General features: G+C 45.4%; 2 protein-coding genes and 1 non-coding gene across 3 annotated transcripts; all 3 read left to right on the top strand.

Moving 5' to 3' along the window:
* Positions 1-6,246: 6,246 nt before the first annotated feature.
* Positions 6,247-7,648, top strand: LOC133161738 (guanylin-like). Its single transcript, XM_061290311.1, has 3 exons — positions 6,247-6,383; positions 6,461-6,650; positions 7,288-7,648. Exons 1-3 carry the CDS (start codon positions 6,309-6,311, stop codon positions 7,344-7,346), a joined length of 324 nt encoding a protein of 107 aa, XP_061146295.1. The 5' UTR covers positions 6,247-6,308; the 3' UTR covers positions 7,347-7,648.
* Positions 7,649-8,729: 1,081 nt separating this feature from the next.
* On the top strand, positions 8,730-10,307 carry LOC133162743 (guanylate cyclase activator 2B-like). The gene is made up of 3 exons (XM_061292153.1): positions 8,730-8,846; positions 9,385-9,577; positions 9,997-10,307. The coding sequence occupies exons 1-3, from the start codon at positions 8,784-8,786 to the stop codon at positions 10,065-10,067; spliced, it is 327 nt and encodes a 108-aa protein (XP_061148137.1). The 5' UTR covers positions 8,730-8,783; the 3' UTR covers positions 10,068-10,307.
* Positions 10,308-10,499: 192 nt separating this feature from the next.
* trnap-agg (transfer RNA proline (anticodon AGG)) lies at positions 10,500-10,571 on the top strand. Its single transcript has one exon. It is a non-coding gene; the product is annotated as a tRNA-Pro (tRNA).
* Positions 10,572-15,407: the final 4,836 nt, after the last annotated feature.

The following is a 15,407-nucleotide window of genomic DNA, read 5'->3' as shown; positions in this document are numbered from 1 at the left end:
GGCGGGGCTCAAAGGCGAGCGTCTGGTGGCCGGGCCTTCGCCCATGGGGCCTGGCTCTTGGGACATGGAATGTCACCTCTCTGGCTGGAAAGGAGCCCGAGCTGGTGTGCGAGGCAGAAAAGTTCCGACTAGATATAGTCGGACTTGCCTCCACGCACAGTTTGGGTTCCGGTTCAAGCCCTCTCGAGAGGGGCTGGACTCTCTTCCACTCTGGAGTTGCCCACGGTGAGAGGCGTCGAGCAGGTGTGGGTATACTTATTGCCCCCCGGCTGGGCGCCTACACATTGGGGTTCACCCCGGTGAACGAGAGGGTAGCCTCCCTCTGCCTTCGGATGGGGGTCGGGTGCTGACTGTTGTTTGTGTCTATGCACCAGACGGCAGCTCAGAGTACCCACCCTTCTTGGAGTCCCTGGAGGAAGTGCTGGAGAGCGCTCCTTCTGGGGACTCCATCGTTCTACTGGGTGACTTCAATGCTCACGTGGGCAAAACAGTGAGACCTGGAAGGGCGTGATTGGGAGGAACGGCCCCCCCGATCTGAACCCGAGCGGTTTTCTATTATTGGACTTCTGTGCTCGACACGGATTTTCTATAATGAACACCATGTTCAAACATAAGGGTGGTCCATGTTTGCACTTGGGACGAGGACACCCTAGGCAGCAGTTCGATGATCGACTTTGTAGTCGTGTCATCGGATTTGCGGCCGCATGTTTTGGACACTCGGGCAAAGAGAGGGGCGGAGCTGTCAACTGATCACCACCTGGTGGTGGGTTGGCTCCGATGGTGGGGGAAGATGCCGGTCCGACCTGGCAGACCCAAACGCTCTGTGAGGGTCTGCTGGGAACGTCTGGTGGAATCCCTTGACACCGTTTAAGAAGGGGGACCGGAGGGTGTGTTCCAATTACAGGGGAATTACACTCCTCAGCCTCCCTGGTAAGGTCTATTCAGGGGTGCTGGAGAGGAGGGTCCGTCGGGAGGTCGAACCTCGGATTAAGGAGGAACAGTGTGGCTTTCGTCCTGGCCGTGGAACAGTGGACCAGCTCTTCACCCTCAGCAGGATCCTCAAGGGTGGACGGGAGTTTGCCCAACCAGTCCACATGTGTTTTGTGGACTTGGAGAAGGCATTCGACCGTGTCCCTCGGGAGGTTCTGTGGGGGGTGCTTCGGGAGTACGGGGTACCGAGCCAACTGATAAGGGCGGTTCGGTCCCTGTATCACCGATGCCAGAGTTTGGTCCGCATTTCCGGCAGTAAGTCGGATTCGTTCCCAGTGAGGGTTGGACTCCGCCAAGGCTGCCCTTTGTCACCGATTCTGTTCATAATTTTTATGGGCAGAATTTCTAGGCGCAGCCGAAGCGTTGAGGGTGTCCGGTTTGGGTTTGGAGAGCATTGCGTCTCTGCTTTTTGCAGACGACGTGGTGCTGTTGGCTTCTTCAGGCCGTGATCTCCAGCTCTCACTGGAGCCGTTCGCAGCCGAGTGTGAAGCGGTCGGAATGAGGGTCAGCACCTCCAAATCCGAGTCCATGGTCCTCGATCGGAAAAGAGTGGAATGCCCTCTCCGGATCAGGGATGAGATCCTGCCCCAAGTGGAGGAGTTTAAGTATCTTGGGGTCTTGTTCACGAGTGAGGGGAGGATGGAGCGCGAGATCGACAGGCGGATCGGTGCAGCGTCGGCAGTAATGCGGACTCTGTACCGTTCCGTCGTGGTAAAGAGAGAGCTGAGCCAAAAGGCAAAGCTTTCGATTTACCGGTCGATTTACGCTCCTACCCTCACCTATGGTCACGAGCTATGGGTCGTGACCGAAAGAACGAGATCCCGGATACAAGCGGCCGAAATGAGTTTTCTCCGCAGGATGTCCGGGCTCTCCCTTAGAGATAGGGTGAGAAGTTCGGTCATCCGGGAGAGACTCGGAGTAGAGTCGCTGCTCCTCCACGTTGAGAGGAGCCAGATGAGGTGGCTCGGGCATCTCATCAGGATGCCTCCTGGACGCCTCCCTGGGGAGGTGTTCCGGGCATGTCCCACCGGTAGGAGACCCCGGGGACGACCCAGGACCCGCTGGAGAGACTATGTCTTTCAGCCTGCCTGGGAACGCCTTGGGATCCCCCGGGATGAGCTAGATGAAGTGACTGGGGAGAGGGAAGTCTGGGAGTCCCTCCTGAAGCTGCTGCCACCGCGACCCGACCCCTGATAAGCGGAAGAAGATGGATGGATGGATGGATGGATGGATGGATGGATTGATGGATTGATGGATTGATGGATGGATGGATGGATGGATGGATGGATGGATGGATGGATGGATGGATGGATGGATGGATGGATGGATGGATGGATGGATGGAGAAATTAGCCAACGCTAGCATGAAGCCAGCACATCTCCAGCGGCATCTCACCACAAAACACGGATGACATGTTGGTAAGCCACCGGAGTTCTTCAGGAGGAAACTTTCTGACTTCAAGTCATCCCAAGACACAATGCGAAAAGCCTCCACTATATCAGCCAAAACCCTAAAGCAGGGGTCCCCAAACTTTTTCCTGTGAGGGCCACATAACGTTTCCCTTCTCTGATGGGGGGCCGGTGTCAGTTTGTAACAGAAAAAGTGTGACGATCGTAGGGGAGCTTAAAAAAATTATTGTTTTCCAGAAAGCCACACATAACGGTTATTTAATAACCCTTTCCAGGTTCTTTACAGAAAAAAAGTCAGGAAACAAATAACACTATTAATGAAATAAATAATAACTAAATAACCCTCTCTGAGTTCTTCACAGAAAAAAAACAGGAAATAAATAATAACTAAATAACTTGAAAGCCATGGAACATTAACTTTCTGTTGTGCCATGCACAATCTTAACAGATGAAAGTTCAGCTCAGTTGTCAGAGCAGAATCTCTCTGACACATATGAGCAGTCTCTTAAAGTTCTTGTGTTCCTTCCTTATAATCCTTTTGTAGGTTCCAGTAGGCTTGTAGACACCGCTGTCTTTTTTGTTAAAGTTTGCTAGTGCGTCATAGTCTGGAGTAAAATTTGTTGTGGCAATTCTTAGGCGAGATCCGAGGTGTTGGTCCGTTTACCTCGATCTGTGACGGGTTGATGTTGACGTTCATGTGACTGAACGTCACGTCGCGTACGTCGAGCCAAATTGGCCACTCACTTTTAAAGGTTTGTGGGTGGCTTTAGCGCAAAACAGCATCTGAAAGCTCAGCGCGCGAATTACAAGAATGCTGTCGTCACAGTCCACGCTCTAAATTCGGGACTGATACAAATAGAGCGCGAGTGCGCCATGTCCGTACTACTGAGGACGTACACGCACTTGTGAGTGTGCACCGAGCTTTCTGACACGGCTTCCGGTAGTAAATGCGCAGGCGACCGCTTCCCCATCTACTGGGGAAACGCAGTCATTGCAGGCAAAATGACAAAAAAAAGAGTTTAATACAATTTGTTCAGGGTTGGCGGGCCGGATTAAACTGTCCCATGGGCCGTATCCGGCCCGCGGGCCGTACTTTGGCGACCACTGCCCTAAAGGCTTCTTATGCGGTTTCTTTGCTCATAGCTAAAGCCAAAAAAACGTTCACCATAGCTGAAGAGCTGCAGCTCCCCGCCGCTGTTGTATTGGCCGAAACTTTGCGAGACAAAAAACTGCGGATCCATTAAAAACTGTGCCTTTGTCTAATGACACCGTTTGCCGCAGAACAGACAGAATGGGTGCAGACATTGTCGAATAGGGGTGTAAATCGCGGGTTTTGTCACGATACGATATCATATCGATTAGGGGTGTAACGATTCATCGATACACATCGATTAATCGATATAATGCTCTACGATTTGTTGGCATCAATGCTAAACGTAAACATCGATCTATATCGCCCGTTTTTTACCTCGGACATTAGATGCGACTTTATTTTGAAATCCAGTTCATTGTTGCTTGCTTCCTCTTTCCGGAAGCAGTGCGCGGCGTTGTTGTGTTGTGAGCAGAGCAGTCACGTGAAAGGGGAGCCGACAACTACGCGGCTCCTGGGCTGGTGCTATGGCTAGTGTCCAAGAAGACGAGGAAATTTGCTCCCCTTTAGGCTTCAAGTCATTCGTTTGGAAGCACTTTGTAATTTCCTAAATAAAGAGTTTGCAGTACCTTGTTGATTTTGCGTATGAATTGTTATAAATCAGGATATTGTTCTGTATCGATCGTAGAGCACTACATCGTGATGTATCGTGAATGAATCACACCAGGCTTTAAGATATCGGCAAATATCGTATCGAGGTTCTTTGTATCGATATGATATCGTATCGTGACAAAACCCGCGATTTACACCCCTAATATCGATACAAAGCATCAAAGTGATCAACTTCATCAAGTCAAGGCCAAGGAGGATTTTACCTGCTTTCCTCAGGTGGATGCTTTTCTCTCCAATGAAGATGTGGAGACAGCTCCAGTGAAGTTAGCGAAATGTCCCACTATGACTAACTTGATAAAGGGCTTTCATTGCTACTTTGCTGACATGGAGGAGAAATCTGCACGGCTGGACTAGGTGAGAAACCCATTTATCTTGTCTGAAGCAAAGAGAAGCAAGCTTCCTGTCACTCACCAGGAAAAACTGATGGAAGTGGCATCTAACCGTGGCCTGCAGATGAAGTTTGGCGCATCCACTCTCACACAGTTTTGGTTGTGTGTGATGCAGGAGCACCCTGAGCTGTGACAGAAAGCTTTGGAGCAGCTGCTGCACTTTGCCTCCACATATTTATGCGAGAGCTCCTTCTCTGCAATGACTGTGATCAAAACAAAGCAAAGAAACAGACTGAGCCTGGAGAAGAACTTGATCACAGCAGTTGCCTCCCTGCCACCAAGAATGACAAAGTGAGGTACAAGCCCATGTTTCTCACTAAAATGTAGTATGAGTGCAAAAGACTCATTCAAGCTTCAAGACTGTTCAATACTTACCGTGATATCCCATGCATAATGCACAAAATTTAACTAATTTATTGTCCTAAAATCTGCGGTGCGCATTATGCATGGGTACAACAATTTTTGAAGAAAATCTCCCTCGAAATAAAACTTGAAATCACCTTTCTTCTTGTTTGTTGTCAATCGTGCATCACATTCAGCCATCCTGGCCAACACACGTAGTCAGTAAAATTCATAATTGACGACACATCGTTTGATGCGATGGTGCAATCCTTGATGGTGTGTTATTGTCAAGTATTGTTTGTTTTTTAATCTCCATCGCAGACCGGATATCATACGGAGGCCGCCATGACAGTATGCGCAGAACGGATGCGCAAGACACGTCAGCTATATAAAGAGCGAGACTTCAGTTTTCTTCCTATTAGTTTCAATTCACAGTTTAATTAGCAGTTTCAATCAGCAAATGACAAAATGCGTATTACAAGTAATATTTTATTTCACAACACTTTGCCTTGATCCTTTCGTCTCTGCTGTTCACTTCAAACACGCTCCATACGAACGCAATGCTCTCGTATCAGACGCTTGCTCGATCACCTGCTCGTTTGCTGTCACAATGTACCCTACACAAATCCGAAACATTTGTTGCGGCTGCCAGTCACGACGAGGGGCAAGTTTTGGTTTCCAAGGGTGTTTTTATTCCTCTTCAACTTCTCTCCCATACAGAGCCGCCATTTTCACATGTCCGCACGTCACTTTCCTCTTTTCATCTGATCGCGGTGGTGCCTTTATGGGCAGTCGGAGAAATCAACGCCAACAAAAAAAAAAATACATCCAGCCTAGTTAAGACCATACCAAAGACTATAAAAATGGGACCCATTGCCTCCCTGCGTGTGTGACGATCATTGGGACTTAAAAAAACAAAACAAAAAAAAGAAGAAATTTGGGTGCGTATTATACATGGGTACAGGCTTTTTTCCAGCATCAACATGCCATTTTTAGGGTGCGTATTATACATGGGGGCGCATTATACACGGAAAAAAATGGTAAAACAGGATGGATGACGTTCTCCAAAGACCTACTTAAGTTTGTCTGACTCAGCAACAGTAGCTATGGGGTGAAACATTAAGTTCACATAATTACTCATTGCAATAAACTGCATCCTGTGTGCTCTGGCAAAAAGTTTTGACGCACAATCCGTCATTGGATCAGATGTTATTATTGACACGAGAAGCATTGGTAGCTCGTGTTGAGCGTAACAAGCTGATTGGCTGAAGCAGAATTTATGGCTACGCTACTTATTAACCCGTGAGAAAACTTTGCTCCCATTGGCCACACCTCATGTCACATGGAGTAAGGATTTAAAAAGGTGCCTTGGTCTCAGAGAAGCAAGCAGACACTGCCAAGATCAACACTGCAGAAATGAAGATCACATTTGCTTGCGTCGCTTTCTTACTTCTGGTCGTGGGCCGGAGCTCTGAAGCCGTGCAGGTGGAGGTAAGTGAGAAACCAAAGTTTATAGTCATCCTCAGGAGATAGCAGGACCTCAAAGTTCTTCTTGTGTCTCCCCACAGGAGAACGGTTTGTCCTTCTCCTTGGAAGCCGTCAAGAGACTCCAGGAGATGTTTGAGAGCGCCAGGACGCCGGTGCTGAACCCGCGGATGCGGGCCAGCTCGGCATCCATGTGCGAGGAGCCCATGCTGCCCCAGGAGCTGCTGCCCCTGTGCAAGCAGAAGGGGGCGTCGGCATCACTCGCCAGACTAGGTGAGGATCCTCGTTACTTCTCATTGCATTATCATACTTTTTTTTTTCATTCGTTTATTAAACATACAAATATTCCTCGAAATGTTTAAGATTATTGAAAAGAAAGAAATGATCTATTGTAGAAGTTGTTTACATGTTCAAAGTGAGTGGGTGGAAGCTCAAAGACCTTATCTGTTTTTTTACCTTCATAGTATTTCAAAAAGTGGTGTTTTGGACAGGTTTGTCAAAAACTACTTTTCAGTCGGATAAATCTACCCTAATATCTATTGTAAAAGTAATTTTGATTGTTTTTGATTGACAAGGAATTTGTGGGCTTTTCATTAGCTGTAAGTCATCATCATAAACATTACTTTTATATTTGGCACAACATTTGAGCTAATTATATGAGCGCTGGAGCTAATTGAGACTGGTTACTCTCACATACAAACCTTTTTAATCTTTAGTTGAACTATGCAAACTTTTGGCAAGAGACCATTGACATCCACATGCATGGACAATTTAAAAAAGTTTTCAGTGTCAGGTGACTTTTGGTGAGTGTCACTCTTGATTCTTTTTTCACAAAATCCTTTACCTGTGGATGGCAATGTACTGTAGATGCTAACATCATTGCTAACTGGTTTTATTCTCCTTGTTGCAGCATTGGTGCCGCTGGACGTCTGCGAGGTTTGCGCCTTTGCTGCCTGCAGCGGCTGCTAAGCCGACACCACATATGTGCTTTATTTCCTTATTTGTATCTTTCATGTCTTCATGTCCTTTATTAAAAAACAAAACAAGTACTTAAAGAAGAAAAAAGGGCCAGAGTAGACCAGGAATCCATAAGGAGCTTTTAAACTCAAACTGTTACTTAAGAAAAAACAAAAAACAATTATCTTTTTTGTCATTAGTTTTATATTTGAAAGTTTTTTGTTTCATTTCTATCTTACCATGCTTTGTGTGCCTATTTAAGCATCCTCTTCTATGTTGTTGTTTGGAATAAAAATGTGTGCACTGCAAGTCACGTATGTGTCTTTCTAGCATCAATAGACGAATGAAGCGGAACAACCACTTTTTGTTTTACTCAAAGCGAATGTTTGCACTCTGCTGATACATTTATTCAACACACACTGATAAACCATTTCCTTTTCTGCACCATATAAGCCTTAGATGGTACTCAATACTTGACCTTAGATTCTAAGGTCACGGATAAAAGTCTGAATAAGGAAACAAAAAATGAATGCAAACTACAAAATGATAGTCTGCATAAACTCAGTGGCATTTCAATATTTTCTAAAAGTGGTACAGTCCAATTTTAGTTCTGTTGCGTTTGCATGTTCTCCCTGCACCTGCTATGTATCGTGACAAAAACATGTAAGGTCGCTTAACTGAGCTCTCTGTTTTTCACGAGTGTGACTCTAAGTGTTGTTTGTCGTATGAGTGGCCTGCAATTGGCTGGCAACCACTTCAGCGTTTACCGCGCTCACTGTCCAAAGATAGCTGGGATTGGCTCTGGCACACCTACGAGTTTCAGAGAGTCAATATTGTTTTCCCTTTACAATGAATCACTAGATTTCACTGCTTGCAATATTTCAAACTTGCAGCAGAGATGAAATAAACAACCTTCCAATAAACAGCCTTGCAGCAGGAATGTGCTTAGAGATTTGAAAAATTGCCATCGCAGCCACTTCGTCTTCACGACACGCCAATGCTGTCCATTAAGTGATAAAACAGTAAAAATTACGTTACGGGTGGTTTACCTTCTCTGTTCACGAGGCATCTCAGAAGATTTACTATTGTATTCTACGAAACATATCTTCTCCTTGGCTCACTTAGATATTGCATGTCGAAAGTGTCTATTTAAAAAAAAAATATGATGATGATGACCCTTTGGAAGCTAGAGTCAACAGTGAAACTTCCCTTTGACTGGATGAACAAATGCAGAGATGCCATTAGGGCAGTAGTTAGACTACTCTTAAGGATCCAAGAGTACCCCGATGAGTTTTATTTACACACACGCCTTCATTCCTGGTATAAATCAATCATTCCTAAGCCTCGCCACGCCTTTTATAAGCATCGGCGCCGCCCTGCAGGAGGCACACGAGAAGGAAAACCCGCACCTAAAAGCATCTCTGCGTTTTGGTCCTCATCTCTCTCGCTATGAAAAGTGTGGTGGTTCTCATCTTGCTGTTGTGCAGTACAGCTTTATGTGTGCAAGTCAAGGTATGTATTTTTGGAGTTAATGAAGAGCTGTGATTTTTTACATTATATAACTAACTTATGTAACAGATCAATTCATTAACGACTTAAAGATTCTTTCATGCTAAAACACTGCAAAATTGTTGTCCTGCCCTTAGAACAGTATTCCAGTTAGAAATAAATGTTTTGTATAATGATTGTGGTTTTGGGAAGGGGGAATTAGGACACAATCTTTTAGTGAATTTTATTTATTGAGTTAGTTAGCGAGTTAGCTAGTTACTTAGTTTAATCTTTTGTTCATTCATTCGCTCGTTCAAAAAGAAGTGCAAGGTCCAAAGGTTTGCTTGAAAAAACAAAACAAATTGTGCACATACGCCATGTTTGCACGGTGCAATCAACCCTTAATTCAAAATCTCACTTGACATTCCAATCCACATACAAGGTGTCCAGTTGTCATGTTCAAGTTTGTCTTGTGCCTGTTTTTTTGTTTGCCCATTCAGACAAAGCACACACCTGATGTATGAAGAATGCTTTTGAACCTAAACTCTCATTCTTCTCGCAGGATGGTGACAGAAGCTTCCCCTTAGAGGCCGTGAAGCAGCTGAAGGCCTTGATGGACAGGGCGGGGGCGCATCTCGGTCCGCAGCTCGCTCGCAGCCGCAGGGTGCTTGCCGTGTGCGCCGACCCCGTCTTGCCACGGGTCTTTTACCCCGTGTGCCGAGGCCAAGGTGCTGCAGGGGTCTTCTCCAGACTTGGTAAACATAAGCAAAGACTCATAGTTAGTGGGGGGATAAATAATAAGTTCGGAGAAACAAATATAAAAAAATGTCAAGTATTGCAGCTTAATTTCAGTACATAGTACTTTATTCTTGTATTATGAGGACATTTTTCTCATAAAATGTAAACTGCATTCCCATAGAACAATCACATTTTCTTTAAAAATACAAAACTATTATATAATTCCGTAATAATATTATTGGTTATTTTATTTTATTTTTCTTGTAAAATTGCCAAAAACAATTCTTGTAAAATTGCCTACTTTAATAATTTGCTAAGACCATGGAAACCGAATTATGGACGGAACTCCTGGTCCTCCATCCGAGGTCTCAGGAGAATACTTTGAAGACCTTTCTCGGCGACTATTATGACTTTTTGTCGTTTTTGTCCTTTCTAGTGAATGTTCTCATATCTTCTGACCCGTGTGAGATATGCGTCAACCCCTCGTGCTTTGGCTGTCTGCGCTGAGGCTGACTTTGTAATAAATAATCATCATCTGCAAGAAACAAGAAAATAGTGAGACTTTCCAGAATTGCAATGATTCTTTTTAATGGTCAACTCTCATATTATGTTGGCCTCTTAATGCATTGATGGTAATGTCCTGATGATAAAATGTGCTTTTTTTGCATACCTGATTGCTGGTTCCCTTGTATTTGACACTTTCTACTGTATATCTGCTTATAGTGGTGAAACCACATTAAAGGTTTAAGGTTGTATTCTAAGGCTTGGTTCACATTGGGTACAGTCGGGAACAGGAGGCAGGATTGCTCGTTTTTGTGTAAACTAAAGCTTAAAATGTTATGTTTTTTAATTATGAGTACAATACATTTGTCAATTAGTGATCATACAATAACAGAAAAAGTTTGACTTTAAATAAAATGGGATTCCTATATTTGACGTGGCTCGTTGGTCTAGGGGTATGATTCTCGCTTAGGGTGCGAGAGGTCCCGGGTTCAAATCCCGGACGAGCCCAGCGTCCACCGGTAAGTGTGAATTTTAAACAGGTAAATGAATAAACAAGTTAAAAACTGGTGTCATAGTACCTAAGGCGATTGGACTTGGCGAAGAGATCGTTGCACGCTCTTTTATTTGGGGAATGTCAGTTGTGCTACTTAAACACCAGAGGGCAGCATCGCCTCATTTATGTTTTTTTCTTGACCGATAGTCGGCGACATCGTTGCACATTTAGGGTGTTCCTCTTTGCTATTCATTTGGATGAGTTCGACCGAGCTGAAGAGTTTGTAGTTGAGTAGCGTCTTATCAAGAATATACAATAGGATGCTTCTGTCAAATATTCATCACCAGACACCTATGAATAAATAAGCATTCACACCTATCTTCAACATCCTCAACATGAGCGCTTTTTATATGAGAGGAAGCCAAAGTATTTAGGATTTTAAAAAATATATACACACACTCTCTTGAAGAGATGACATTCAAACCCAAAACCACAGAACCGTGAACCAGACTTGTCAAGCATTCAGCGTCAATAAACCGTATAGTAATTTGAGATTCTGGACATTCTGTTTAAGCCACTGACAAGTTCCCAAGTCCATGTTGCACATCTCAGAATAGGAATGTCATGTTTTGTTATTAGATAAGGAAGAATCACCCCGTGTCACCACGTCTCCTGTTCAGGGTCAAAATGTTAAGATGGCCTATCAACACACCCAGGCAGAGTAACTAAAATAAAACCCCTAAATCACGTTTGCTATCAGGAACTTAGCTCCATTGTTTATTATTCGTCCTTCGCAGTGGATAAGAAATATATTTTGCCAATGAGTTGCGTGATACTATCACTTTATATGATTTACTGCACAGTTTGTGTTCAGTTATCCATTGCCAATTAGATACTAATTGGAGCATGTTAACATTAAAGTAGCGGAGGCCATGTGGTTGCTTTAAACCAGTGGTTCTTAACCGGGGTGCTCGCACCCCCTAGGGTTGCGAGTATGCTTTCTAGGGGGTGCGAGGATACCCTTGGGGAAATTTACAATTTTTCGGGGATAACTGAAAAAAGTGAAAAATTCTGGAAATCAAGAAGTCATTGTGTTAATTGGCATGAGGGATAATGCTAATTAAGCGTTATAGCTGTAAAGCAAACCAATTATTATTATAATAATTATTTCGGGTTAGGGTTAGGGGTGCGAGAACTGGTTGGTGAATTGAATGGGGTGCGAACAAGGAAAAAGGTTAAGAACCACTGCTTTAAACACAACATGTAATCATATATGCAATGCGAGGGGGCTGAGAAGCAAAGTCGTTAACATTTCTCAGCCGTAGCAAGAAAATAGGAAACAGGTGTCTGATTACACTCACAGTTTGCTTTCCTTCCCTAGAGACTTTTTACAGTCAAATTCATTTTTCCTTCAAAGTTGGCTAAATGTTTTTTTAGATAACATATTACACACCCTCACACACACATGCAAGTAAAAAGGAAAATAAGTGATATAATTTTTTTCCCCTCTCTTTTTTTAGTCTTGATGGAGTCATGTGAGGTGACATTGAAGGACTGGAGGGAGATTTTGATTTAATTTTACTATATTCTTTTTGGCAAACGTCTTGAACAAGATACCGTTTTTTTCCATGTATAATGCGCCCCCATGTATAATACGCACCCTAAAAATGGCATGTCAATGCTGGAAAAAAGCCTGTACCCATGTATAATACGCACCCAAATTTTGACTCCTACTTAAGTCCGTAAACGTAAAATTATTTCTGAAAAAAGATCATCTTTGGGAACAACCGGATGTTATTCTGCCGGTCAGTATCGCTGCGCATGCGCTAGCAAACTCGATAGCGAAGAAATGTAAATGAATTTGTGTAGGGTACATTGTGACAGCAAACGAGCAGGTGGTCGAGGAAGCGTCTGATACGAGAGCATTGTGTTCGTACGGAGCGTGTTTGAAGTGAACAGCAGAGAAGAAACCGCATCTGTAATGGCGGCCTCCGTATCATATCCGGATAAATAAAATAAAAAAATAAAATAAATAAATAAATTGTACCCATGTATAATGCGCACCCCAGATTTTAGGACAATAAATTAGTTAAATTTTGCGCATTATACATGCGAAAAAACGGTAGTAATACTTTACGGTCAAGTCCATAATGATTGAATAATTGAAAACTAATTAACAATTATTAAATAAATGATTTTTGATCAGCGATCAGTTAATCATTTAAGTAATTTTATGAATTTAAAATTGGATTGAATATTCTCCGATCTCTGTCATGCCCGATTAAAGCAGCCTGATTATCTTTGTGTTGAATCAAAATAAAGGATTTGTTTTATTTTGAAAAACCATGATCAAAATTTTGAGACATGTAGATAGACATTTGAGATTGATTTGAGTAATGACCATGGACAGGGAAAAAATGTTAACTTGTATCTCAAAGTACCATCGAATTGAGACATATTTTCACGTAAGATTGACCTAACCTAACTCCCTTGACCTCAAACATGGGTATTTGCTAAGGTGTATGTGATCGTGTCTGATTTCATTCCTCCGATGTCTGACATTTGTTTTAAGGACATTTGTTTTAAGGACACATTTGTCTGCCGGGCCTCATTTTTCTTTGTCATGTCATCTTTCCTAACCAGTTTATCTGCCTGTTTAGGCCTAAGATAATATTTTGTTGGAACACTGGCCATGCATTAAATAAATAAAGATTGACCCATCCCACTTGCACAGAAGCGATTCAAGGTAAGCGATGGATCCTTTTCTACTCAAAAAATGTCATTTAGGTAGCACGTTAATAATATTTAAACTTTGTTGGTAACTTATTGACTACATGTCACATTGAATAGTCACCTCTTCACCATCCATCCATCCATCCATCCATCCATCCATCCATCCATCCATCCATCCATCCATCTTCTTCCACTTATCCGGGGTCGGGTCGCAGGGGCAAGGGACTCCCAGACTTCCCTCTCCCCAGCCACTTCATCCAGCTCATCCTGGGGGATCCCAAGGCGTTCCCTGGCCAGCTGAGAGACATAGTCGGTGGGACATGCCCGGAACACCTCCCCAGGGAGGCGTCCAGGAGGCATCCTGATGAGATGCCCGAACCACCTCATCTGGCTCCTCTCAACGTGCAGGAGTAGCGACTCTACTCCGAGTCTCTCCCGGATGACCGAGCTTCTCACCCTATCTCTAAGGGAGAGCCCGGACATCCTGCGGAGAAAACCCATTTCGACCGCTTGTATCCGGGATCTCGTTCTTTCAGTCACGACCCATAGCTCGTGACCATAGGTGAGGGTAGGAGCGTACATCGACCGGTAAATTGAGAGTTTTGCCTTTTGGCTCAGCTCTCTTTTTACCACGACGGACCGGTACAGAGTCCGCATTACTGCCGACGCTGCACCGATCCGCCTGTCGATCTCGCGCTCCATCCTCCCCTCACTCGTGAACAAGACTCCAAGATACTTAAACTCCTCCACTTGGGGCAGGATCTCATCCCCGATCCGGAGAGGGCATTCCACCCTTTTCCGATCGAAGACCATGGACTCGGATTTGGAGGTGCTGACCCTCATCCCGACTGCTACACACTCGGCTGCGAACCGCTCCAGTGAGAGCTGGAGATCACGACCTGAAGAAGCCAACAGCACCACGTGATCTGCAAAAAGCAGAGACGCGATGCTGAGGTCCCCAAACCGGACACCCTCAACGCCTCGGCTGCGCCTAGAAATTCTGTCCATAAAAATTATGAACAGAATTGGTGACAAAGGGCAGCCTTGGCGGAGTCCAACCCTCACTGGGAACGAATCTGACACACTGCCGGAAATGCGGATCTCTGGCATCGGTGATACAGGGACCGAACCGCCCTTATCAGTTGTCTCGGTACCCCGTACTCCCGAAGCACCCTCCACAGAACCTCCCAAGGGACACGGTCGAACGCCTTCTCCAAGTCCACAAAACACACGTGGAGTGGTTGGGCGAACTCCCATGCACCCTCGAAGATCCTGCTGAGGGTGTAGAGCTGGTCCACTGTTCCACGGCCAGGACGAAAGCCACACTGCTCCTCCTGAATCCGAGGTTCGACCTCCCGATGGACCCTCCTCCCCAGCACCCCTAAATAGACCTTACCAGGGAGGCTGAGGAGTGTGATTCCCCTGTAATTGGAACACACCCTCCGGTCCCCCTTCTTAAAGAGGGGAACCACCACCCCAGTCTGCCAATGCAGAGGCACTGTCCCCGATGTCCACGCAATGTTGTAGAGGCATGTCAACCATGACACCCCCACAACATCCAGAGCCCTTAAGAACTCCGGGCGGATCTCATCCACCCCCGGGGCCTTGCCACCTCAGTGACTTCAACCCCAGAGATTGGAGAGTCCCCCTCAGAGTCCCCAGGCCCTGCTTCCACAATGGAAGGCGTGTAGGTGGAATTGAGGAGGTCTTCGAAGTATTCTTCCCACCGACTCACGACGTCCCGAGTCGAGGTCAGCAACACACCATCCCCACAGTAAACAGTGTTGACGTTGCACTGCTTCCCCCTCCTGAGACGCCGGATGGTGGACCAGAATTTCCTCGAAGTCGTCCGGAAGTCATTCTCCATGGCCTCGCCAAACTCCTCCCACGCCCGGGTTTTTGCCTCAGCAACCGCCGAAGCCGCGTTTCGCTTGGCCATCTGGTACCTGTCAGCTGCCTCCGGAGTCCCGCAGGCCAAAACGGCCCGATAGGACTCCTTCTTCAGCTTGACGGCATCCCTTACCGCCGGTGTCCACCAGCGGGTTCGGGGATTGCCGCCACGACAGGCACCAACGACCTTACGGCCACAGCTCCGGTCGGCCGCCTCAACAATGGAG

The sequence above is a fragment of the Syngnathus typhle genome, linkage group LG11 (assembly GCF_033458585.1).
Source record: "Syngnathus typhle isolate RoL2023-S1 ecotype Sweden linkage group LG11, RoL_Styp_1.0, whole genome shotgun sequence".
Classification (NCBI taxonomy): domain Eukaryota; kingdom Metazoa; phylum Chordata; class Actinopteri; order Syngnathiformes; family Syngnathidae; genus Syngnathus; species Syngnathus typhle.
The sequence above is the reverse complement of the archived record's forward strand: the minus strand, read 5'-3'. Positions and strand labels throughout refer to the sequence as shown.